Source organism: Sturnus vulgaris, chromosome 2 (genome assembly GCF_052056855.1).
Source record: "Sturnus vulgaris isolate bStuVul1 chromosome 2, bStuVul1.hap1, whole genome shotgun sequence".
Lineage (NCBI taxonomy): Eukaryota > Metazoa > Chordata > Aves > Passeriformes > Sturnidae > Sturnus > Sturnus vulgaris.
The window spans coordinates 90,080,724-90,104,830 of NC_142244.1; the positions used below are offsets into that span (position 1 = coordinate 90,080,724).

The 24,107-nt window shown below is 38.6% G+C and overlaps 1 protein-coding gene across 2 annotated transcripts in view; it reads left to right on the forward strand.

Moving 5' to 3' along the window:
* The window catches only part of SLC9A4 (solute carrier family 9 member A4), a 34,381-nt gene that overhangs the window by 1,544 nt on the left and 8,730 nt on the right, over positions 1-24,107 (forward strand). For both annotated transcript variants that reach the window (XM_088160066.1, XM_088160065.1), the window contains 7 exons: positions 1,306-1,769; positions 7,093-7,352; positions 11,268-11,485; positions 14,110-14,312; positions 15,443-15,529; positions 16,276-16,346; positions 18,594-18,755. In XM_088160066.1, coding sequence (XP_088016192.1) covers positions 1,306-1,769; positions 7,093-7,352; positions 11,268-11,485; positions 14,110-14,312; positions 15,443-15,529; positions 16,276-16,346; positions 18,594-18,755 — 1,465 coding nt within the window. The remainder of the gene's footprint in view (positions 1-1,305; positions 1,770-7,092; positions 7,353-11,267; positions 11,486-14,109; positions 14,313-15,442; positions 15,530-16,275; positions 16,347-18,593; positions 18,756-24,107) is intronic.

A 24,107-nucleotide genomic window follows, 5' to 3' on the forward strand; every position in this document is an offset into this window, starting at 1 on the left:
ACAAGCTGGTAGGTGAGACTGGTGTTTTTTCTGGAGGTGGCCTGAAGATAAACATTTTTCTTGTCATAGTCACCCAGCTGACAAAAATCATTACCACTATCCATAATTTACCAGTTTCATTGTAGCTGATGCCCTCAATATGATTCTTACAAATGTGTTCACTGGTAGGATAACAATCAAAATTTTCACAAATAAAATTTGTTATGGCATCAGTAGAATGTGTTAATAGTAAATATATTTACCAAATTCTTTATTTATCATCCATAATAGCACAGGACTTGACACATGGCACATCTACACAATATTCTTGTTTTGAACATGAAATAGATACTTTAGAAGAACTGTATGATGCCTGCCAGGTGGAGTTTTCAAATAATATTATTTTTTGATGAAAAGTGTGGCGCTGTTGATTTTAAATATATTTGGAAGAAAGAGTTAGTCTGAATAATCTGGTGACCCTTGGAAGAAGATTTCGAAACTGTTAAAGTTGTCAGTGTTTTCTTCAGGTATTATCTTCTTTCTGGGTTTCAAGATTTAAGGGTGGGACACAGTTCCAGAATCTTGAAAGGTAAAACAATCCCCTTATCTGCAAGACTGACAGAAGACTTTTAAATTAAAAAGCAGATGAGTAGAGTTACGTTATAAACATACCTCTTGGTAAAAAGAAAAAAGTAGTGTCCTAAAAAAATTATTGAAACTTTCATTAAAATATTTTTATGTTCCTTTGCTTTTGAAGACTGATAATTCAAGGGTCACAGAAATACTGTCATGGTTGAACCTTCTAGAGTTGCAAGATGAAGGCTGACCTAGCTTCAAGCATGGAGTCACAGACATTGGATTTAAAGTTTCTTAGTTGGCCTCATTCTCGTAAATTTTAAAAAATGCTGCATTTTTAGTACAGGCACATCTCATTCACAGTATGATATAGTTCCTTATGTAGTGACTAGGTGAGTAGCAGGTGGGCAGTAAGGATTCTTGAAGAATATTTTCTTTCCAAATTGTGGAGGATCATTCAAAGAAGTTTCTGCCTTCCCAGAAGTGGAACTTAAACTCAGGCATGCTTGCTCACCAATCAGGAGCTGGGCAGCAGGAAAAGAAGAAATTCATGGTCAAACTCTTGCCTTGCTTTAGTGATACAAGCATGGGAATGTTTAGTTTTGAAGGGAACAGTACTGCCTATTTTTACCTTCACAATCCTTAGAACAAAACTGTCTGTCTGAAGACAAAGTGTCCAAACACAGGCAAGACAATTGTCTGACATCAGGTTAATTTAAACTTGAATAATTGCCTAATGTTTTATTCAAGGTTTCCATATCTTTCACCGATTACCAAGACTTATGCCTGAAAGCTGCATCCTGATTGCCATTGGAGCACTAGTAGGAGCAATCATCTTTGTTTCCCATCACAAATCTCCACCAGTGATGAACACTAGTATTTACTTCTTGTATCTCCTTCCACCCATTATTCTGGAGGAGGGTTATTTCATGCCGACTCGACCATTTTTTGAAAACCTTGGATCCATTCTGTGGTGGTCTGTTCTGGGATCTCTGCTAAACTCATTTGGGATTGGCCTCTCCCTCTATGGAGTCTGCCAGATTGAAGCCTTCGGCCTGACTGACCTGAACCTGCTGCAGAACTTGCTCTTTGGCAGCATGATTTCAGCAGTGGACCCCGTGGCAGCTCTGGTAGTTTTTGAAGAAGCCTCTGTTAATGAGCAGCTTTACATGATGATCTTTGGAGAGTCATTGCTAAATGATGGCATAACTGTGGTGAGTTTCTTTCTGCTCCCTGTTTTCCCCTCTTTGGACTCTTGTGGCTTGTAGGGTCACTGGGCACAGGAAAAGAACAGCTCAAAGGAGATCCTAATACGTTATTTTATGGATACTCTACGCAATTGCATGCAAGAGTTTTTAGTGTAGGCAAAAATGATATATTACCTCTTTCCAAACCATGTATTTTAGAGATGCTGGAAGAGGGAAACACACACATATGTGTGAGATGTGCTCTTGCATTCACTGAATGAATGGATAAGCTACAACTGATTTTCCTGGTCAGATCAGTGTAGGACCTTGGAATGTTCTTGACATTGTGCAAGCAAATAAACAGAGAATTCTACTGCTTAAGGACTGAAGGCAGCAAGGGTAGAAATGCAGGAGACCCTACTTTGTCATATACCTGAGAGAGTCCTCTGGAAAAAAAAGGCAAATCAGATGTGGATAACCTCTGGAGGCCACATTCTATCCTCCAGCCCCTTCCAGAAATATCACCAGAGACCTTAGACAGGAATTCCAAATGCCACTAAGAGCTTTGCATAACTCTGTTTCTATCAGTAAAAACATTGACATCTGACAAATGTTTGCCTTTTTTGGCTGTCTTGTCATAAATACCCAGAAACAATGTTTCTTGAAGAAGAGAGATTTGTTTGGTGGTTGTTGTTTGTTGTTGGTTTTTTTGTTTATAATAGAAGAGTGTTTTTACACAGCTCTTTTTGCTAATATTTTTCCCCCCCTTATCTCATTAGTTCTGCTAAAATTGGAGCAAACTGAAATCGTAGCTGTAAGCAGAAGTGACAAGAACATTTAAAACGTGTTTTTCAAGGAAGAAATTTCAAGCAGGAAATTTATTGCTCAGAAACCAACAGGACTGCTCATGTGGTACAAGTTAACAGCAGGTTAAGGAATTCCACTAGATAAGATCTTTACAGAATTTAAATCGCAGGAATCTAAAACACATAAAAGCTACTCAGATACTGCTATACATGAGCCCACTTCGGACTTGTAAAATCTGTACAGAGTTCACTGCTGAAAGGCTTCATGGGAGAAGTGCAGTTTATGAGCACTGAGAAAAGGAAAAGAAGCAAAGTAACTTCTTGCAGCCACAGTCTAAGGATCACGAATCCTTCCACTTGGACATCAGAGATACAGGGCTGATGTACAACTGTGGGGCAAGTGCAATTTAATTTACATTCAAGCTACTTGGGTGCTACAATTGTAACAGAAAAATCCCCCATACCTCTATCTCTTACACTTATCTCTTTCGTTCTTTCAAATACTGACCTCAAAAAAGAAATACCTCTTTTTCACACTGGAAGAGCTTGTTTCATGTTGTTGGGGTGTTTTTTTGTTTTTTTGTTTTTTTGTTTTTTTTTTTTTTTTTTAATTTGGTTTTTTTTTTGTTTGGGTTTTTTTTTTTTGTTTTTTTTTGTTTTTTTAATGGGCTCGCTACCTTGCCTTTCCTTTTCTCCCAGCTATTTATCATGTGGGTCCAGCTCCTGATGGTATTTACCTGAGCTTTCAGTCAGGATCCTGTTAGGGTATGAACGTGCAGTGACAGAAAGCCTTTCAAACAGTGGACTTAGGCACTGCCCAGCAGCACTGGGTGTGTTAGTAACCGAGATGAAAGGGCTGTACATGGGGTATGTTGGGTGCACCCCTGAGAGTTCTCCTTGCCCCACACACTCTCATCTCTGGGGCTCATCTCAGAGCAGCTGCATTGCCATCAGTTTGTCCCCTCCTGCTATTGCATCTCTGCATCCACCACCATTCATCCCCTTTCTGGGCATTTGAGCTTTCAAAATCTCTACCTGGCTTCATGCTTAAGAAGACTCAAGTATTTGTCACCTGAACGGACTCCAGTAGGTGACTTTCTCCTCTCTGATATCCCACTTACTTTTTTGCAAGATTTTAAAACTATTTATCTTGGGTGTCTTCTCTTACCACTTCCTTCTCTTTCTCTCTTAACAGTTTCATTTGAGTTAACTCTAAGTGTTTAAAAAAGATAATATCACCAAGATATATTAAGCATGCATAATTTTTTATTGTTTAACTACAGATATCCCCTGGTTCTCTCCAGCCTGCTTATCAGCTTAAACATTTTTTTCCCCAGCAGGAAAAACTGGTATGAGTTTTGTTGAACTTGTGTGTTACCTTTGGGGCACCAATAGCTCTGTCTCCTATATTTAGTTCAATATCCTGGTATATAAAAAGATATTACAAAATAACAGAACTAAAATTATAATCTAGAAGTTATTACTTCCCCTTAAGGGAGTTGGAGAAAAGTAAATGATTTACTCTTTTTGCCCATTGATACCTTTTCTTATTTTCCTTGGTAGAGCCATATCTGTGGATGGAAAAAGAAGGTTCTGAGTCCTGTTAATTGCTTCTTTCCCCAGTTATTTCTGATTGGGCTGTTAGCATCAGAATAGTTCAGACAGCAACAGGGCTGGACCTACAATACATCATACATTAGTGGAATTTCAAAGCCCTGTTCAAAATAAATATAAATCCAGTGCAGATCTTATTCAAGCCTGAACTCAGGTGGAATACCCTGATTTTGCTGTGAAGTGAAACAGTTTGAAGTGTTTCAGCCATCTGAAGCTCTGTTCCTACATACACACACAGACAATTTTGTTTCTAAACAGGAGCTGAGCACCTGTATGCATCAGGAAATGGAATATTCCCTGACTGCTTCATCTCTGAGGCTTGATTTTAGAAATACTGAGAACACCTATATATCATGCTGTACTCAAAATGAGTAGCATTGGCTGTATTCTCTAATGGAACCCTCTCTCCTTTGTATGCAGCAGAACTGTTAAATCTAATACCTGTTAAAGACCTAAGTAATTTTTTTTTTTATTTGAGGAGATTTGAAATTGCCTCTTTGTCATCATTGAGAAAGACTTGACCACTGGTTTGGATGCTAGAAAGGAGGATAGAGATATTCTCTGCTCTTGCTGTAGAAGTTGTTCCACTGTGCTTAGAGTAAAACAACTGCAGGGATCAGAAAGAATTAGCAGTGTGGTAAGAAAGAATTATCAAGACAGCCTGTGTCAGTGGTTAAGGCAGTCACTTTAAAATCTCTTCTTCCAATCCTTCTGATGTGGATTGTATGTGCAGTAATTGTGCACAGACACCTGGAGCATGGAGCAGTCCCTGGGGAGTTCCCTGTGGCAACAGGGTCATACTCTCTGTTCCTCTCCCTGTTTCTAAGAACTGCCTGTGGTACAAAATCCTCTCCAAACAGCCCAAAGCATGACGTCCTCAGAGCTGCTGCATGAGACTACTACCAATCCATCCCTTTGTTTTGTGTGAACAAAAGCCTCCTAATCTGATTCAGGCTTTCCTAATACATAAAGAATTCTAGTAATTGATTTACTGCCATGAACACTGCAATGTAGCGTAGCCAAGCCTTACTTACATGACACAGTGCAGGTTGTGGTACAGAACAGTTTGCTCCCACAAAGCATATTACAAAAAAAATATAAATTATGTCATATTTCCATAATTTTCATTTTTATGCCAAATCAGTTAAATCATATAGGTACTTTGGGAACTAGAAAAGTGAAAAAAAATTCTTAAGTCATTTGCTGAGAATCTTTCATCATTGTCAGCAGAGAATCATATTGTGGTATCATTTATAAAGAATCACAAGTCTTAGGAAGAGGTCAAAGTCTACAAGAAAGGGAAACAGAGACAAAACAGGCTCTGAAATTTAAAGCTATAAGGTTGGTAGGGTGAGGTTTGCTTACTATGAAGACATGAACTCTTTTCCTTATCCACCACTGAAGAGACAAATTTCATACATTGGCCTTAGAAAAAAGAACTTCTGGGTATTTTCTTAAATGAAATATTTTGTTTGGCTTTGTCTGTCTCCCAGAACTATTAGCAGTGAGCCTCCTGGAGAACAGACTGTGTGACAGCTCAAGGTTATACATCCCCAGCAGCAATTTAAGATTAGATAGTAGCTGAGCAGTAATTATTATCTTAATGAGCTTGACTCTTCTACCTGCAAATACCTGCTTTAGTCTTCTTAATAACCTTCTGGAATTAACTGGATGAAGAAGAAAGACCAAAGAAAACCATAAAATGCAAATTACTTTGGTCTATTTATTGTTTTTGAACTAATGCTTTAGAGCAACAATTTTGGAGAGCTGGTGTCTTTAGTTGCTTCCCAAATTTTCTTCAAAACTGAAAGGTGATTTTCATGTGTTACACACTCACTGTAAACAGATATGACAGGACTTAATATTAACTGATTGTCAGCAACCTCTAAGGCCTTTTTATTACTACAACACTCTGGAAATTTTCTATTAGTTTCTAAAAGATGAATGAAAATGGAATATGCTGAAAATTTTTCATTAAGAGTTTCTGCAGAATAGAAATTATTGATAATAGAAGCTTGGTAAAGTTTTCTGCTCTAAGATATTATTTTTACAGATCAAATTTTATAATACATTATATAAAAGTATAGTTTGCATTAAATTGAACCTTTCTTCTAATCTGTTTTTTTTTTTAATTTTTGTAACTTCAGGCTTTCTAGTCAAAATGTGTAAATGTGCAGGGTCTTTAGAACATTTAGAGTGTCACAGTATTTGGTTCATATTTTGAGTTTGTTCTCTGAGGAGATGGTTAAGTGGCATCAAACTCTAAATATATGATGATAGAGAGGCTTTTGTTACCTAGCTAGAGACAGTATGAAACCGAGGTCCTTCCCTTCCCAGCGATGTTGTGTGATTTTTTTATGTGCCAAGTACTATTGAAAAACATGTAACATTCCCACATGCATCTAATGAAGTTGGTTGAGTCTACTGACTGATCCTATAGACAAACTACATGGGATTTAAATTGAATATGTGATTCTTAGTCCCTGCCCCAGCCTGAATCAGAAGGAGAACTTGGAGGGTAGAGCCTGAGGTTTTTAAGATACCTGGATAGGCTTTTAACCTCTGCTACAAAGACCAAAAATTAACTGTCAAACAAACCAAAAAAGAGAGTGTTTTTTTTAAATTATTATTCAATGGCATGTGGTCCCCCAGTAATTGACTTATATTCCACAGCGATTTACCTTTTTTTTTTTTTTTTTCCCCTCTTTTTCAGGACACTTAGCAGACACTTATTTCTGGGACTCGTTAAAAGCCAGCTGAGATTTAGATTTCAATTGTTACTTTGCTGCTCTGTCTTATCTATCCCAGAAAAAGCAATTTCTGGGATACATAGACACTGAAACATACACATATTGTTTCACCTATGAAATGAGTAAGCCTATCAGGTTCAGAAAGATGCTTAACTGCTGTCTTCTTATTTTCACATGTAGGTTTTGTATAACATCTTCATCGCCTTCACCCAGATGCATAGGTATGAAGAAATTGAATCCATCGATATCTTTGCTGGCTTTGCTCGCTTCTTCGTGGTGGGACTGGGTGGAGTCTTGTTTGGCATCGTGTTTGGATTTGTCTCCGCATTCATGACTCGTTTCACCCACAACGTGTCTTCAATTGAGCCCCTGCTGGTCTTCATGTTCAGCTACCTCTCATACTTGTCTGCTGAAACCCTTTACATCTCTGGCATTTTGGCGTGAGTATTCCTTACTTGGATGATCTCTTTGAGAAACTGGCATTCTTTTGTGGTGGCTCACTCAAGGTTGGTACAACATAGGCATTCAGTCTCTGGCTTAGAGAAGCAGTGCACAGCTTTTTAGAGGTCTGTAAAATGCTGTGGTAACTAGGAAAAGCAAACCCACAAGTCAGCGTAGGCACAGACATGCTACTGAGGAGTGTTGGCAAAAGTACTGCAAGTCGTGGGTAAAGTGGCCAGTGCTGCCACTATCTGCCTGCTATCTCTGATAAGATCAGCAGCAGGAGACAATGATTTGATAATACATCAGTTTATCTCTATTTATTTCTAAGCAGCCTCACCATCAGATTATTAGAGAGACATAAAGCAATGGGTATGTGAAACATAAGAAAGCATGACAAAGGAGGTATGACTGACACCAAAGAAGGCTTCGAGCATCATCACTTTTATACCATTTGTCTTACAAGCATTACACCAGTGTCCCCTCTCTCCCCTTTTGTGATTGGTCAGTACACCTCAGCATTCCATGTTTCTTTACCTTCATTACTGTTCACCTGTCCTACACAGTTGTAGCCCATTAGGGAAGAGGCTCAGCCATAGCCCCATTCCCAGTCACTGCAAACTGTGTGCCTACAATTCCCCCTTTCCTTTCTTTTAAATAAATGCCATGTCTACCATCCTTCTACAGGGCCCTTGCAAACGTGGTGCAAGTATCCCTTGTGTAGATTCCACTAACTCTGGAATGCATCTGTGTAATAACCTTGATTCATTCCCCAAATCTACATTACAAATCATCAAAGGTATTATACTTACGGGATAGTAACAAGCACCATCAATGTCTTTATACATATGCCTATGGAGTTAACTTTCATACTAATGCCTATGGAATATTGACAAAGATTAAAACTGCAATTCACAAACACAACATATAGGTTTTGCCAGAAAATAAACATGTTGTATTGAATAATAGAAATACTGTCTCTAGCTCCCACTGCTGCTTTAGTAAATGCTCTTTCAGTTCTTCTGTTTGGTGAAGCAATGTCTCTGCTTGCTGCTTCTCTCTCTTGCCTCATTCTTTTCAATGCTTCCCCCTCATGCAGTTTCATACTCGTTTTCATAAAATAAACTCCCATCCATAGCTATGAGGGCAAGGCTGTTCCCACTCTTTGGTAATTGGCACAGCTGCAATTTATCAGGAGTGAGTCTGCTTTCAGAACCATCTCTATCTGTCTTCCTACAAAAGGACATCTGAGTTCTTTGTGAATATCATCTCTAACAGAATTTACTGGAATTACATTACATTTGAATAGTATCACTGGGATGGAAACTGGGCAAAAAAGAGAACATCACCTACGCATGCATACTTACAGTCACATATATGAATATTGACATTCATTTTTTTTTTGTGGTCAGGATAGCTTGATACTGCTGGGGACATGTTCCTCAGAGTATGTGATGGCGTGGGTGCCTGCTGCAGAGAGAAAGCTAATAGATTCTTGACTGGAGTAAATGCAGAAAAGGTGAGAGTTGTGAGAATGGAAGATGATGACAGCAAGAAAGGAGCTGGAAGAGAAAGGAAGGAATAGGGATGGAAGTGAGAGACTTAAGGAAAAAGCTGCTGGGAAGTGACTTTCAAGGATACCACATCAAACATCCCATCTGCAGGGTAAAGCATAAAGAGATGGAGACTTCATGTTGCTGAATGCTTCTGCTGGCTGCTGCAGGCTCAGTGCAGAGCTGGTGGGTAGCAGCAGCTTTGCATGGCCTATACTGGCTCTGAGCTTTCATGATGGATCTTGGAGGACCTCATGTTCCAGAACGTGCTTCCCTTTACAGAGGGCAAACCAGTTAAATTTAACAAATACGAGCATATGGCTGCTGATATCTGGACAGGTACATTTATTCACCTCAACTTGTGGAGCTCTGATTTCATAGAATCACAGAATGGTTTGGGTTGGAAGGGACATTTAAAGGCCATCTAGTCCAATGCCCTGGCAGTGAGCAGGGACATCTTCAGCTAGATCAGCTCGCTCAGAGCCCTGTCCAAACTGGCCTTGAAGGTTTTTACAGATGGGGCATCTGCCACTATTCTGGGCAACCCATTACAGTGCTTCACCACTCTCATTGTAAAAAAGATTTTCTTTGTATCTAGTTTAAATCTACCTAAATCTTTTCGTTTAAAACTATTATCCCCTGTCATATTGCTGTAGGTGCTACTAAAAAGTTTGTCCCCATCTTTCTTGGAGATCTCTTTTAAATGTCAAAATATTTAAGTAAGGTGTTCCTGAAACCTACTCTTCTCCAGGCTGAAGAACCCTGGGTTATTCAGCTTCAGAGCAGAATTGCCTTTTTAAAAACAACCTTTGCAGGATGGCCCTGGGAAGCAGTATTTGAATATTTAAGCATGTTAAATAAGTTGTTAGACTGGATATAGATTATCTTGAGCAATTAGACAAAGCAGATGAGTCTTGTACTATGTTTTGTATACCCAATGCATATGCTCAGATTGAGGTGACTGGCAACTTTAGTTGAGCAGGATTAGATCTACTGTGCAGGCAGCAGTAATCCCATATGGACCCTTTCCTACTTGCACTGCCCAAAATACTGCTTCTCCACCTATTGCTTGCATTAGACTACATAGCTCTTTATTTCTTTTACTTCTTATTTTCGTAGGAGTTCTGAAATTCTTAGTAATATGAGAATGTTAATGTAAGTTGGATTTATTATTCTTACTGCTTCATTAAGGAAATTATTGCTTGTTTTAGAGATGGGAACTTATTGTCACCTTTCTGAATTATTGAGGATTCATTCATTTTTCACTTGGATCATGAAAGTCTATTATGTATGTGTATCTGAAAGACAACAGTATTAATCATTAATGCCTAATGGCCTTGTCTTGGAGTGTCCTTGGACATGCTAAATGACTCAGCTCCACCAGGATACCCTTGAGATTTCTTCAGAGGAAATTAAATGAACTGAAACTAGAGGAAGGTTATTTAATGAACAGTCATCACTCTCTGAATTCACAAGTTTGGAAAAATGTCATTACAAGAAGCCCCCAGAGACTAAAATCATATCAGGAGAAACTGGATAGGTGATGGAATATGTTAGAAGCACAGCACTCAATCTGTGTATTACCCGTGGAAAATGTAGAGTGGAACAGGGAATCCCCTTCAGTAGGGCTGATCAAAGGCTGCTGCTCCGTGTGATTGTCACCAGTGTCTGTGCTGAGTGGGTGCTGATGCCTCTGATGCATGCTCTAGTATTCATAAAAAGTGAAGAAGTGGAAAAGAAAACACCCCTTTGCTTCTTTAGGCACATTCCCCACACCCTAAGTAACTAAAGGGAGAAGGACACCTCTGTAGGATAACCGAATTTTCTCCTGCTGTGCCACAATGGGCTACCGTGGTTGCAGAGTCCTGAAGCTTGCCCTGGCACTGCTGATCTGCCAGGGAGCCATGGGAGCTATGGCCCTGGCATGGGACTGCCATAATCTGCCACTGCAGCCTCAAGGGAGAATGTCACCAAGAGGCAGGTTATGTCTCTCTAGCTGATCCACTTGTAGGCTGGTACAAAACCGACCTGCCTGCTGTTTGAGACAAATATTTGGTGCTTGGTGGCTCCAAGTTAGGCATTCAGGATAAAATGGACTTTGAACTGGTATGTGATACCCTCACTTCCTTGTCAGAAAGGCTGACTAGCTTGCTTCCTTTATCCTGTAAAACAGATTTGTTTACAAACCTTAATGAAGATGCTTTTCTATCTAAAGTAGCTAATGTTACTGAAGAAACAAAATGCTTCTTGTTATGAGGTCAGAATCTGGTGATGGAGAGTGGAGGTAATGATGGCTGATGTTGCCCTTAACTGAAAAGAAGTACAGGTTGTAGCTGATCTCTGATGTTTTGCTTGATATAGGATGACAGCATGTGCGGTGACGATGAAAAAATACGTGGAGGAGAATGTTTCCCAGAATTCTTATACTACAATAAAATATTTCATGAAGATGCTAAGCAGCATCAGTGAGACCCTGATTTTTGTGTTCATGGGAGTGTCTACAGTGGGGAAAAACCACGAATGGAACTGGGCCTTCATTTGCTTCACTCTGCTCTTCTGCCTCATTTGGCGGACACTGAGTAAGTCAGCTTTTGCAGACAATCTTCTCTGCACCTCTGAGAAAAACTCTGGTAAAAAGCTGTTAGAAAAGTCTGTGGAGAATGGCACAATTGGTTTAACAACAAATTTACTGGGTTTATATTAGTGACAAGCAAATTTCAGAAATCTACACACAGAGAAAAAGGGGAAAAAGCCCCACAGAAATCTGAATGCCAATCTCCAAGCATAGACTTTATGTTTAGGTGAAAATGGAATTTTTAAAGCAAAATTAAAGTATTTTCATCATTATGCTTATAGAGATGTTTATATCTTAATTTATTATATGTTCCTTGGGTAAGTGGACCTCGTAATAATTTCACCACACACTGTCATTAACTTACAAATTAGATAATGTATATCATCACACTTCCAGTGCTATAACACTACAGGTCCTGGGCCAGGAGAGCTGGAGGCATAGAAAAAGAAGGAAGGTGAAAATTAGCACTGATAGATAACTGAACAAAGACTTATACCCCATGTGGGCTGATAGCACTATGCTACAAGTCAGGTCTAAAGTTTCAAACTGCTAAAAAGTAGTGCCCATATTAAATTACTCCATTTTTGCACATGGTTTGTTCCATTCCTGCAAAGGTCTATAATTCCCTGACCTGTGAGACTGGGATTCCTTTAGCATGGGCAGGGCAGTTTATAGATAATGTCAGACAAACTGTGGGACACAACTTCTTATCTTCTCCTAATGTCCAGGATTGGTTGAAAGGAATGCTGAAAAGAGGAAAGGAGTAAGAAGGCTGGTGGTTGGTGTTCTGGAGATGGTGTCTAAAAGAAAGTAATTACATATTTTCTTGCTATCTTACATATCTGGACCAAGTGTGGCCTCTAAATTTTTAAAGGCTTGCTGTCCATTTCAAAACATTCTTCCAGTTAAGACAGAAAGAGTGCTCTCCTTATATAAAAGCTGTTTTCCAGCCACATGTCCATCCTTCTCTCAGACACCAAGGGGAGTGCTAGAGCTTTCCAGAGGAAAGCCAAAAATATTTTCTGCTGAATTTGTGTGTTGGAGTCAGTAAGTCAGGAGTCTCTCTGATTTCTTCAGAGAGAAGTCAGAGTGCAGGGATTGAATTAAAGTCTTTGGATAGAATAAGTAAGTGAATAAATAGAGTAAACAAGTAAGTAAGTAAATGGAATAAGTTTTAAGCACTTTTAGTAAGTAAAAGGTCTTAGATGCCAGAGAAGTAGTACATGTTCTAGTAAAGGCTGAAAAACATACCAGTGTTTTCTTAAAGGCTCCAAGAACCTAGCTTCAGACATAATAAAGTTAAAAATATTGCTTGCATTTTTCAGTTAGAACAAAATAGGCCATGCACGTAGTCTATACCTAACCTGGCGTGCTAAAAAACGAAAATTCTAATAGGTTAAGTAGTGGTCCGAGTTTATGTCTTAGCTAGTTGAAAAGTTTCTATAAAAGAACATGCATCAGGAATAGCTGGTGCTCTATGCCATGGCTTTATTCTATGTGCATTTTGCCACTGCAGTTTTGCCTTTGCTTTATACCATTGCTTTGCTTTGTTTTTGCCTTTGAAACTAATGTGCTTCTGCAATAAATAAATTTATAGCAACTATTAACTTGCTTAACTTTTTAAAGAAGAATAAGCCCGACAGTGTGGGTGCCCTAAAGGCACCTGGAGGTTTGCCTAAACCTCACATTTGTGTATTAAAATGATATCATCATTTTGTCTGAAGCTTGAATGAAGAGGAGTGGCCTGAGGGTGATAGCTCACACAGGCTGTTTCAGTCTGAGTACCTAATGTCTAGCATAGTTATAAGCAGCCAGAAAAGGTCTTGCATTAAGTGGGATCCAGCAGCCTACATAAGAGGATACTGCTTCTGGCTTTACCTATAACAATCTGAGTGTCAGTGACAGCTATGCAAAATAACATCAGTAATTATCAGCATTTGTCAGCTTTTATGTCAGTAATTTATTGGTTTCCACATAGTACTTATTTCTTATGGAAGATGAAGAAGATTGACTAAATCAAACAAATTGCTAAAAGTACTCTATAAAGAAAAGTTGCAGTCCTTACATAGCCATAGATTCTTATTAATTTTAAATTTTATTAAAAATAAAATGAAATTTGAGAAATAAACAAAGAATTAGAGACACAATAAGCTTGAGGATTAAAAATTAAAATGCTATTACTCTTTGTCTTTCAGTGAACCTGTCTACAGGACTTGTTGATAAAGCACTGTTCAAACACTTTAGGCAGATACTGTGTGGAGAGCAGGAAACATTGTAAGGGAAGGCACAGGGAAAACTCTCATCCAGTTGTTTTTCTTTTCTCCAGAACACTTTGGAGAAAATTATGCAACATAAATATAGGCAGTAAATATTTTCCCATAATCTCTCTCCTAAACTGTGCTAGTGAATTTAAATCCTGAAGCCATTAGGAACCACAGTATTTTATAGGAGATATTTCACACAAGCCAAGTTTAGCAGTTGGTCAAAGAGAAGCTACAGGAAACAAAAACTGAAAAAACGCAGGGTGTCAACAGTTCTCCAAGCCAAGACATTGTTTTTCTTTTAATATTTAATATTTTCTTTTTCTCCTTGATTAATAATAACTGTGGTTTTTTCCCCCCTTCCTAGGTGTATTTGCTCTCTTCTACATCAGTAACAAGTTCCGAACATATCCTTTCACCTTCAAAGACCAACTCATTATTTCTTACAGTGGCCTCCGAGGAGCCAGCAGCTTTTCTCTTGCATTCTTGCTTCCAAGGAATCTTTTCCCCAGGAAAAATTTATTCATCACTGCCACTCTTGTGGTTATATATTTCACTGTGTTCATCCAAGTACGTATATTTCTTAATGGATAACTTTCATGTAATAGAAGTGACTGAAAGCTTCATAGTGAAAATTGCATTGAATTCACTCTTAGACTAGGACAAGTTATTGCATTTTGGGGCCAGATTTAGCACTGCACTGTGTAATTAGCCTTTTTAGGGCTTTTAGGTAATACAAAAATTCTATATTGAAAACATGTCTCTTCTAAAATATTCAGGGGAGAGGGCACTTGGTGTCCAAAATTCCACATGTATTTCCTGGCATTTCCAATTTAAGAAGTATTTTAACTTTACATTTCAGCTCTCATTCGTTTGTTATTGGTGATATATCTCAATCTGACCAAAAAACAGTATGTCTGTTCTGTGACAGATTTTGAATTTTATACTTTTATCTTTGTCTGTCTTGGAGACCAAATGCAAATATTTTGAAATCCTTTGTAAAGGAATTAAAAAAAAATATGAAGTGAATAAGTCACATTTGTAAGTATAGGTGTCTACTTTAGATATTTGAGTTATTCCACCTGGCTTACTGTTGTACCAGGAAGAACTGAAACTTATAGACAACTTGCATCCCATATTTTGCAGTTTCCAATACCAAGATCTCAGATCCTCTAGGGTGCCAATGGGGCACTATGCACTTGTGATAAATAAGGCACTTACATTCCACCAGAATGTTTCCGAAAAAACCAGTTTGTTTCTATTTGCCCTTTTAAAATGGTTTTCTGTAGCAATGCAGGAAAGAAAAGGGAAAAAACTGAAAGTCATTTCTAAGTGAAAAACCCCTGGAATGTTTAATCCTGAAAACGTTGAAGTAAATGGTTTCAAGATTTCAAGATAATATGGAAAACATTTTCATAAAGACAATATTTTCTTTCAAATTACTCCTCTTTTGAAGATGATTGACAATGAGTCAGTTACTTTACATAATTAGAATACACCAATAAATAGAATCTCACTTTAAAGATCCTCTTTAAAAAGTTTTTGATTTTTAATTCTCTTCTGTAGCTTTCCATACAAATAATGGTTAATTTCTGTACTATGGCACAGCTTTCCTAACTGATTAAAATTATTCCCTTTGGCTTTCTTTCTATTTTTGCCTAAAAGATAATTAACAATTCAACTCATCTTTCTAAATGCAGGGAATCACAATTGGACCATTGGTCAGATATCTGGATGTTAAAAAGACGAACAAAAAGGAATCTATCAATGAAGAAATACATGTGCGAGTAAGTTTTTTAATCAGTAACTGGTATCCCAAAAAAGAAAAGAACAGGTATTCTAAAAGAGCTGAAAGAGGGAGGCACTTGGAAACCTGGCATTCAGTGGATTTGGATGCTCAATGCTTTTAAGAATGTGTGGAGGTAACCCTAGGCATAATTTTCTAAGATATTGCATCTCATTTATATTCATATTTACTACGATGTTAGGCTTTCATCCATGGTGTAGTGGGTCCCTTATTTATTGGTACTTTGACCATGGGAGGACAGAAACAGAAAAACAAAAAGCACTCACCATCCTTGCCAGCTGGATTAGTCAAAAACATTTGTTGCTGTCTTTTGACCAGTTTTAGACACTGAAGCCTTAAAAGTCTTTAATCTAGTTTTATTGAACTGAACGGAACCATTGAACTGCAAACTTAGTTTCAAATTATTCTGAGTAGTGATCTTTTCTCCTCTCAAACATTTACTTCAGTTCCCTAATTACTATTATATAAAATAACAGGAAGTTACTCAATCTGATTTATTCTAGAAAAGGTAGGTACATTCTTTCATTTTGAAATTAACAGAAACACTGTGCCTTAAAATGAGCCACAGGCTGCCACAGTGGCATATTTGCCTTGATTTTTAGAGAAATGTACGTGCTTCAATAAAAAAATAAATCTCAAAATCATATCAACAAGTGCATATTTGTGGTAATATTCTTTTTTTCATAATGGCCACTTAAAATGTTTCCATGTTTTTTTTTTCTGTAGTTGATGGATCACTTGAAGGCTGGTCTTGAAGACATATGTGGACATTGGAGTCATTATCAGCTGAGAGATAAGTAAGTGTCTCATATTGCAGTCTAAGATAATAAAATAACCTATTTATAATGTAAAATATGGTAGGTAAATAGAATAGGAAATTAAAATGCTGGGGTCATGTGCTGTATCTCTTTTTAGAAACTGAACTCCTGAGTAACTATTAACTCTTGAGAGTGCAATGCTCATACGTTGCCTGCTGAATTGGATCTGCTCAAGCAGAAAATAAGCCTTCAGAAAGAAAAACATAGCATGGGAACTCATGCTGTAGACTTTAGCCTGTGCATAGCCCTTGGTATAAATCTAAGATCCCAGAAAATGCTTTTTTAACTCTGGATTTAGAATGTAAGCTACACATGGTGTCAGTGCTTCACTGACTTTTGCTGTGAGCCTCCACAGCAAATAGGATCTCCTGGTAGTAGGGAACTACTAATATTAGTCACCTGTTCTTACAGGTCTTTGCATTCAGTAATATCTAAAATAAATAAGAGTACTGAAGGGAATGTTTGAATTTAAGTAGCCAGTAGCATAAGCAGATACTCTCAACCTAGTGTTTACTCGGAAATGCAGAGCCTGCATCGTCCCTTCCATAAGCAGGATGAGGTGGCTTTGTGAAGCTTTGTGGCTCCTCCAGGCTCTTCCCAGAAGAGATGGATCTGCTGTGGCCTTTACCTTTTCCCTAAGGGAGTCCTGTGGACATGTTGCCCACCACCACAGCATGTGAAGGGAAGTAGGGAAAAGACTGATTTTTCTTTACCTCAAACATCTTATTATGATGCCGTGGGCTAAAAGCTATCCCTAGTTTTGCCTAGGCTTCTGTGATGGAATCCTGTCTGACCTTTCAGTATTGGGCTCCAGTAATCCAGCCAAGGGTGTGGCAACTCCTTTCATGACTGGGCTTCTCCCTATGAAAACCAGAAATTCGGAGTGGGAAGAGAATGACTAGTTTGCAACCAATTCTTGTCCCAATGGGGAGTGATGATATAATATACTAGGGCATATCCAGAAACTAAAATGTCCTCTTGGCTCTGAGTACAGAGACAGCTTTAGGACATCCATCTGCTGGGACCACACCACTGGCTGTGCAGTCAATGAAGTGAACAAATCTCTGTCGGAGCAGTAAATCCATTGAAATAGCTGCATTTACACATATCTGCAAGTAAATGCTACCCCTTTGTCTCACATCTACCTGATAGCTCTGAAAAGAGAATTTGCCCAAACTAGCCATAAATGCAGCATTTTAGTTCATGGACAGATTCAAAAAACACACTGTATCTGAAGACATTTAATATAAGAAGATTTATTTAAAAGTATTCCCCAAACTTTTGTATTCAACTTTAAAGTTGTGTATCAGAATTAATTACCTAAGCAATGACAATCCAGGAGGCTTTCTGTTACACAGAAAAACATAAAGAGCTCTAATCCCTGTGCAAACATTTGTCTACCTTCCTCTGCTATTAATGAATAAAAAATGGCCTTGCTAAGAAAAAAAGATACAAATCCTGTAGTGCTTTTCCCAGCATCGTGGAGCACCTTACCTTGCTGTGGTAAACTGTTCCTTTGAAAGAAACAGAACTGTTGCTCTGCTGAAGATCTGCTGTTGTTCTACTAAATGTCTGCCTGAAATCATGTACCTGTTCCAAGGCACCCACACACATTCACATTCAAATTATGCCACACATTAGCGATATTTTACAATCTGCAGCATGCAAGCACATAGTATTTTGGGGTCCTTTCAATTTCTCTGTTATTCAGAATACAAAGAAATGTATTTTCTCTGCTCTAATTGTCAGGATTCAAAATTATCAGCAATGTAATGGGCCCTAACTACTGTAACTGCTGGGCCACTTAGAGCCTCATTGGTGGCTGGCTGAATAGGCCAGGATTACAGTAAGAGCAGCTGCTGCTGTTATGCCCTACTATAATGCAACATTTGTACAAAAGCATGGAGACTGGCCGTATTCTTTTCTGACAAATGTGGCAGTGTAATATGCAAACATACAGCAGCCCTCTTTTTTGCTCTGATTGCAGCTTGTTTCTTTCTTTTGTTTAGCGGGCTCTGCAATCTCTGTGGACCAGCAGACTATGCCAAATATCCCCCTAAAGGTCTCTGCTCACCAGGCCTTCAGGAGTCCACAGGTGCCTCTAATTTGCATTCAGTTTCCACCACTGAATTGTAGATATATGCATTTGAATGAAGATCAGCTTGTACTACAGAAATGAAAACATATTTCCTTTTCTACACTTCGATTTTGCTATCTCTTTTGCAGATTCAAGAAGTTTGACAATAACTATTTGAAGAAAATTTTAATTCGGGAACACCAGCCGAAATCCAGCCTTGTGTCATTGTACAAAAAGATGGAGATAAAACTGGCCATCGAGATGGCTGAGAGTGGCATGAAAATTTCCAAATCATCCACTACTTCTTTACAGTGAGTACCAACCTCCTGACCCTTTGCAGAGTAGGGACAGGAGGACAGGGACAAAAATAAGGAAGTATCCAAAGTATTCATTACTTAATTGAAATGTAATAAAAAAGAAGACAGCTTTGAAAAGAGAAGGTGCAATTTGGCATTAATCATATTTACACTTTGCTCAGAGAGTGAAAATTAAAATCATGGTCATTTTGTCTGTTTCTTTTCCATGATGAGTAGTCCTGAAGAGGGATCATGAGTCAGGTACAGAAGTCACTCTGATTGCTTTAAATCGCAGTAGTGGCTCAAGACAGATACACTTATCACTTTCCTGGCCAGTGGGTTTTGTTAATCCCTGTGAAGTGCTGAGAGACCTGCAGGATGGCTTAGAATACAGGTCCTGACTCCACTATCCCAATCATGCCTTTTTGCTGAGAGCAGATTTCTTTGTAGCATTTTCAATTTTTGCTGCTCCAGTTTGCGATCCCTCAAATCATCTTGCCATATTTTGGTATTTCCAAGACAAATGAATTTGCCCAATTAAACATTGAGAGCAACCTGCCAAGAAGGACTTGAGGATACTTGTAGTGGAAATGCTGGACATGAACTGTTGGTGTGCACTCGGAGCCCAGAAAGACGACTATATCCTGCATCAATAGTAATATGGCCAGCAGCTGTGGGAGGGGATTCTCCCTGGCTCCTCTGTCCTTGTGAGACCCTACACTGCTCTGTCCATCTCTGGGGTCCTCAGTGCAGGAAGGACGTGGACCTGTTAGAGCGGGTCCAGAGGAGTGCCACAAACATGATCAGAAGGCTGAAGCATCTCTCCTTGGAGACAGAGAAGGCTCTGGGAACATTTCTTTGCAGCTTTTCAGTATTAAAGAGGGCTTACAAGAAAGATGGGGACAGACTTTTTAGTAGGATTGTAGCAGCAGGACTAGGAGAAGATAGATTCAAACTAGGTACGAGAACTTTTTTATGACAAGGGTGATGAAACTCTGGAACAGATTGCTTTGGCAGGTAGCAGATGCCTCATCCCAAGAAACGTTCAAAGTTGTGTGTGATGAGGCTCTGCACAACCTGACAGAGTTGAGGATGTCCCTTGCTCATTGTGGGGGATTTGGAACCAGATGCAAGCCATTCTATGATTCTATCAAACAGTAATGCAACTTGGCATCAGAGACCAGGGGACAAAACAGATGGGATCTCTGAAGGGAACTACCCTCTAGGAGAAAAGTGCACAAATCTTCCATCCTGCATACTGTAATTGATAGGCATGTATTTATCCTTGCCTTGCAAAACACAGTCCAGAACACAGGTATTGCTGCAGGCACTTACCTCCATAATTTCTTCCCTGGGTTCTTGCTGACCACTGTTGCTGCTATTGTCTGCTCTTTCCTGTTGCATCCTTAAACTGCTCTCCATTTTGCAGCAGCCTCTGGTAGGGTCCAGCATATTACCTTTTTTGTGTGATGATCTCTACCAATAACAGAAAATCCAAATATCAACTGGATATTAAATTAAAATCTTTCTTGAAACTCTGGCTTAATCGTGTCAAGATTTATCTGCTTTCTTGTACTGATGTCAGCATGCCGTGTAAGACCTAGCCCATTTCTCTCTAAATTATTCTTTGCTGACCGGATGATATTAAAAAAGACTGCATGTGTATCAGGCTCCTTTCTGTCTGCTGTAATCCCTTAACCATTCTGAGAGGAGAAAATGTGCAAGGTTATTAGACAATCCATGGCAAGTAAACCACATCTCTCTTCTTTTCCTGAGGGAATGAGAAAAAAAGACAAATCGCTCCAGCGTAGTTCAGAAATTTTCTCTGGAGCTGAGAATTTAGATTGAAAAATATTCTTTAATAAACAGCTGATATGATGGACTAATTTTTGCTCTCTCTACTCTGGCTATAATTGAATTTTACTGTGCATCATCCTCTGATGAGAAAGCCTTTTTAAAAATGAAGTGTCAACTTCAGAAAAACAGCCTGCAGCTCAAAAACCATTCTGATCTTGCAGGCGGTGAGAGTGTTCTAGGAAAATACACAATTTCCCACCTTTGTTCATTGGTAAGTGCCTGCTGTTGAGCACTGCAAGAGACAGGATATTGAGCTAGTTTGTGGATCTTTGGTCTGAGCCAATACAGCAGTTCTTGTTGTCTTTCCACACAGCAATTAAATGAACCTGTGTAAACCTTCTAAATATATTTCTAAATTGTCTGATTGCTGTTAATGGTTCAGTGTGTACCCGAAGCCCCTGTCTACAGTGAAGATACAAAACTCTGGCCATGAACAATTTTATAGCATGTGAATCATTATTAGCAGTGCCAGAGTAGTGAGAAAATTCTTACTCACACTTCTGATCAGTTTTTGCAGTCTTTATGCACACAAGGAGATTTACTTTATATGAATCAAAGCAGATCTCCAATGCTGTGAATTAGAGAATTACATTCATGATGGTGTGATTCCTGCAGGTGGAGTGGGTGTCGAATTTACAGTAAGTATTTCCAGTGTGGAGTGAAAAAAATTGCCCATGGATTGTGCAACAAAGAATCCACATTAGAATGAAAGCAGAGCATTTGGTTATGATATTTTCGAGAATATAAGCCTTATAAATATGGATGGAAACGGCAGAAGTGGAATCCAGGAGATATTACCAAAACTGTGGGTTTATGGCTGTTTTTTTTTGTAGGAAATACAACCATTAGAAAGATGGTTTGATACTGAGTTTACTTAATGCTGGCTTCATATTGTTGCAATATTTACTTTGGAAAATCTTAGAATATATCAATACAGTACAGGTCAGAACCAACTGTTGTGTTGTCATTTGTGGTGGTACAGTCCTGAGAAAGTTGTGCCAAATAATGTTATTCCTTCACAGGATGAGTGAAGATTATTGGAGAGTTTAAAAAGTTCAAATCTTTAGATATAATATAAAAGAAAATATTAAACAGATTGTGCAAGTATCAATGTATCAAGTATCAACCATCTCCAGATCTAAGGAAGAAAGAAAATGTCATGGCAGTCATTACAGAGAGACAGTTTTCATGGCACATTATAATATAACTTTTTTTTTCACAAATACATATCCTGTGCTGTTTTTTGTTGTAACATGTTGGAAGATTCAATAAGAACAAAGGAATTGTTTCAATAAGGATTACTTTAGGGGTTTGGTAACATACTGAACATGTTTGGGTTTTTTTGAAAGCCCTTTCTTAATGTATTGCAAAATGTAAAAGCAATCTGTTCCTTATTAACATATGCATGCATTGTTATCAGTTGGGTAGGGTTATTTCCAATCCCATGAAAAGAATGACGGTTTTTCATTTGTACTTCAGAACAATATAGATTATCTTCATGCTATTTTTTCTTTTGCTACTCCAGCTCAACTGAAACTCATGGAGTTTTATTTATTCTATTTAAATTTACTTAAGAGCAAAATAGTAAGATTTGAAATGACTTAGAACTGGCTACTTCTGTGCTGGCATGTGGAGAAAGTCAGGTTTGCAGCTGGAAAAGTAAAGAGATAATCTGATAATGTCACCAGTGGAGTTTAGCTTTTTCCCTGTTTAGATGCTTTCCCCAATTTAGCTATAAAGACCCTGTGGACACATTCAGTGAAGCACAAAGCAGGGAGGTAGATGTTCCCTGTGATATAAAAACCACCTGCAGCAACTATTCCTGTTCCATTTGCATTACACAAATGAGCCAAGCCTGTGTTTTAAAGACCAATACTTGTTGACAGTCCCCAGGGCTTGTGTTTGTGTATATTTTCCAGGTGTACCTAGGTCTCCCTATTGTCCAAAGGGACATCAGACTGGGGCTGCTGACAGCAAGGAGTCTGGTTTCCCTGCTGTGGAGGGCAGCACACATGGGCTGTGCCCCAGTCTGAGACACACCACACCCAGTAGGGAGTAAAGGTGCAGTGCACCCAAGCCTGGAAAATTGGTAGCATCCCCAGATCCTCTCAGTGTATCTCTGAAAACTGAAAGCAAGTGAAAAAGGAACCAACCAACCAATGCACCCACCCTCTCAGTCAGCCTGGAACTGGGTGATGGTGAAGGTCTTTTTTTTTCCTTGATGGTAATAACTAACTTAGTTGTTATTGCAATTACTGAGAATTGATGAATGTCAAACATTTGTTGGGAAGGATTGATCAGGGACAAGATAAGATTTCTGGTCAAATCCAGAAAGGCAGTCCTTTTCTGTCACACTGACTTGCCAGCAGACTCATGCTTCTGTTGCTTATCCCAGTCCTAGCTCTAAAACTACACCTTAACCTGTTCTTAATTTCTCTGTTTGTCTTTGTTTCACAGAAAAAAAGTCAGATCTCTGTTTTAGTTTGATAGCAGAATGAAAACACATTCCAAAACCTTGAAATATATCAGGAATTAATTCCTATATTCCAGGGGCTTTGGACAGGGGCCAGGGCACCAGGGACCACTGTCTACTTAATGATAAGAGGCAGTAAAATATAGAATCCAGGCAGTTCATGTTGGTCCTACAAGTTTTCAAGATGTTCATGGTAGATTAGAGAACAAAACAGCAGTAATATTGTTAAACTAGATGCAAATCCCAACCTTTTTCCTATGTTTACATCATAATCACAGTTTAGTTTGAATCCATCTTCCTTTGCCATTAAAATTTTTAAATTTATTTTAGAGGAAGTGTGAGATAGATGCACACAAAACTTTGTCAATACTGTACATTGATCATCATTGATTTTTTAATTGCGCGATTTACAGACAACACTTTAAGGACATCACTTAGCTGAAAAACACCACTTGCAATCACTTTTTTTTTTTTTTAAGGCGAGAAAGGAAAAAATCAGAAACAACAAGATGAACTCAGACTGATTCATCCTGGATGACCACTATCTATTTCCCTTTCTTTTCCTGGGAATTCATCTGAACACTAACTCTCACAGTGATGGACTGATTTAGAGAAACCTGATAACATTTCACAGCAGCCTTTCTCTACTGTTTTGCTAGTGAAAAAGCCAGGCAGCTACAAGTGACTGTGGGCTTGTCAAAGATTTTAAAGACACAAAGATGACTATCTTTTAGGTGGTTCTTTCATTTCAAATGGAGAAACAGGTTCAGTAGCAAGGAAACTCTGTACGTTCTCCTCACCACAGGGCAAGTCTCTCAGACTTTGTAATTGACAAACTCTTTTGTCCTTAAGGATTTTCTTCACTTTCTCAAAGTACTAAAAACCAGTAGGGGGCAAGGCCCAGAGTGCTAGACGATGCTGAGGTCTTTATTCAGACAGAGGAGGAAACTTGGAGTGCTTTCCTGAGCTGGTTATGGCCTAATCTAATCCTTAAAAAGGAACTTTCTTATGGAGGTTTAAGAAAAAAGAATTTCTGC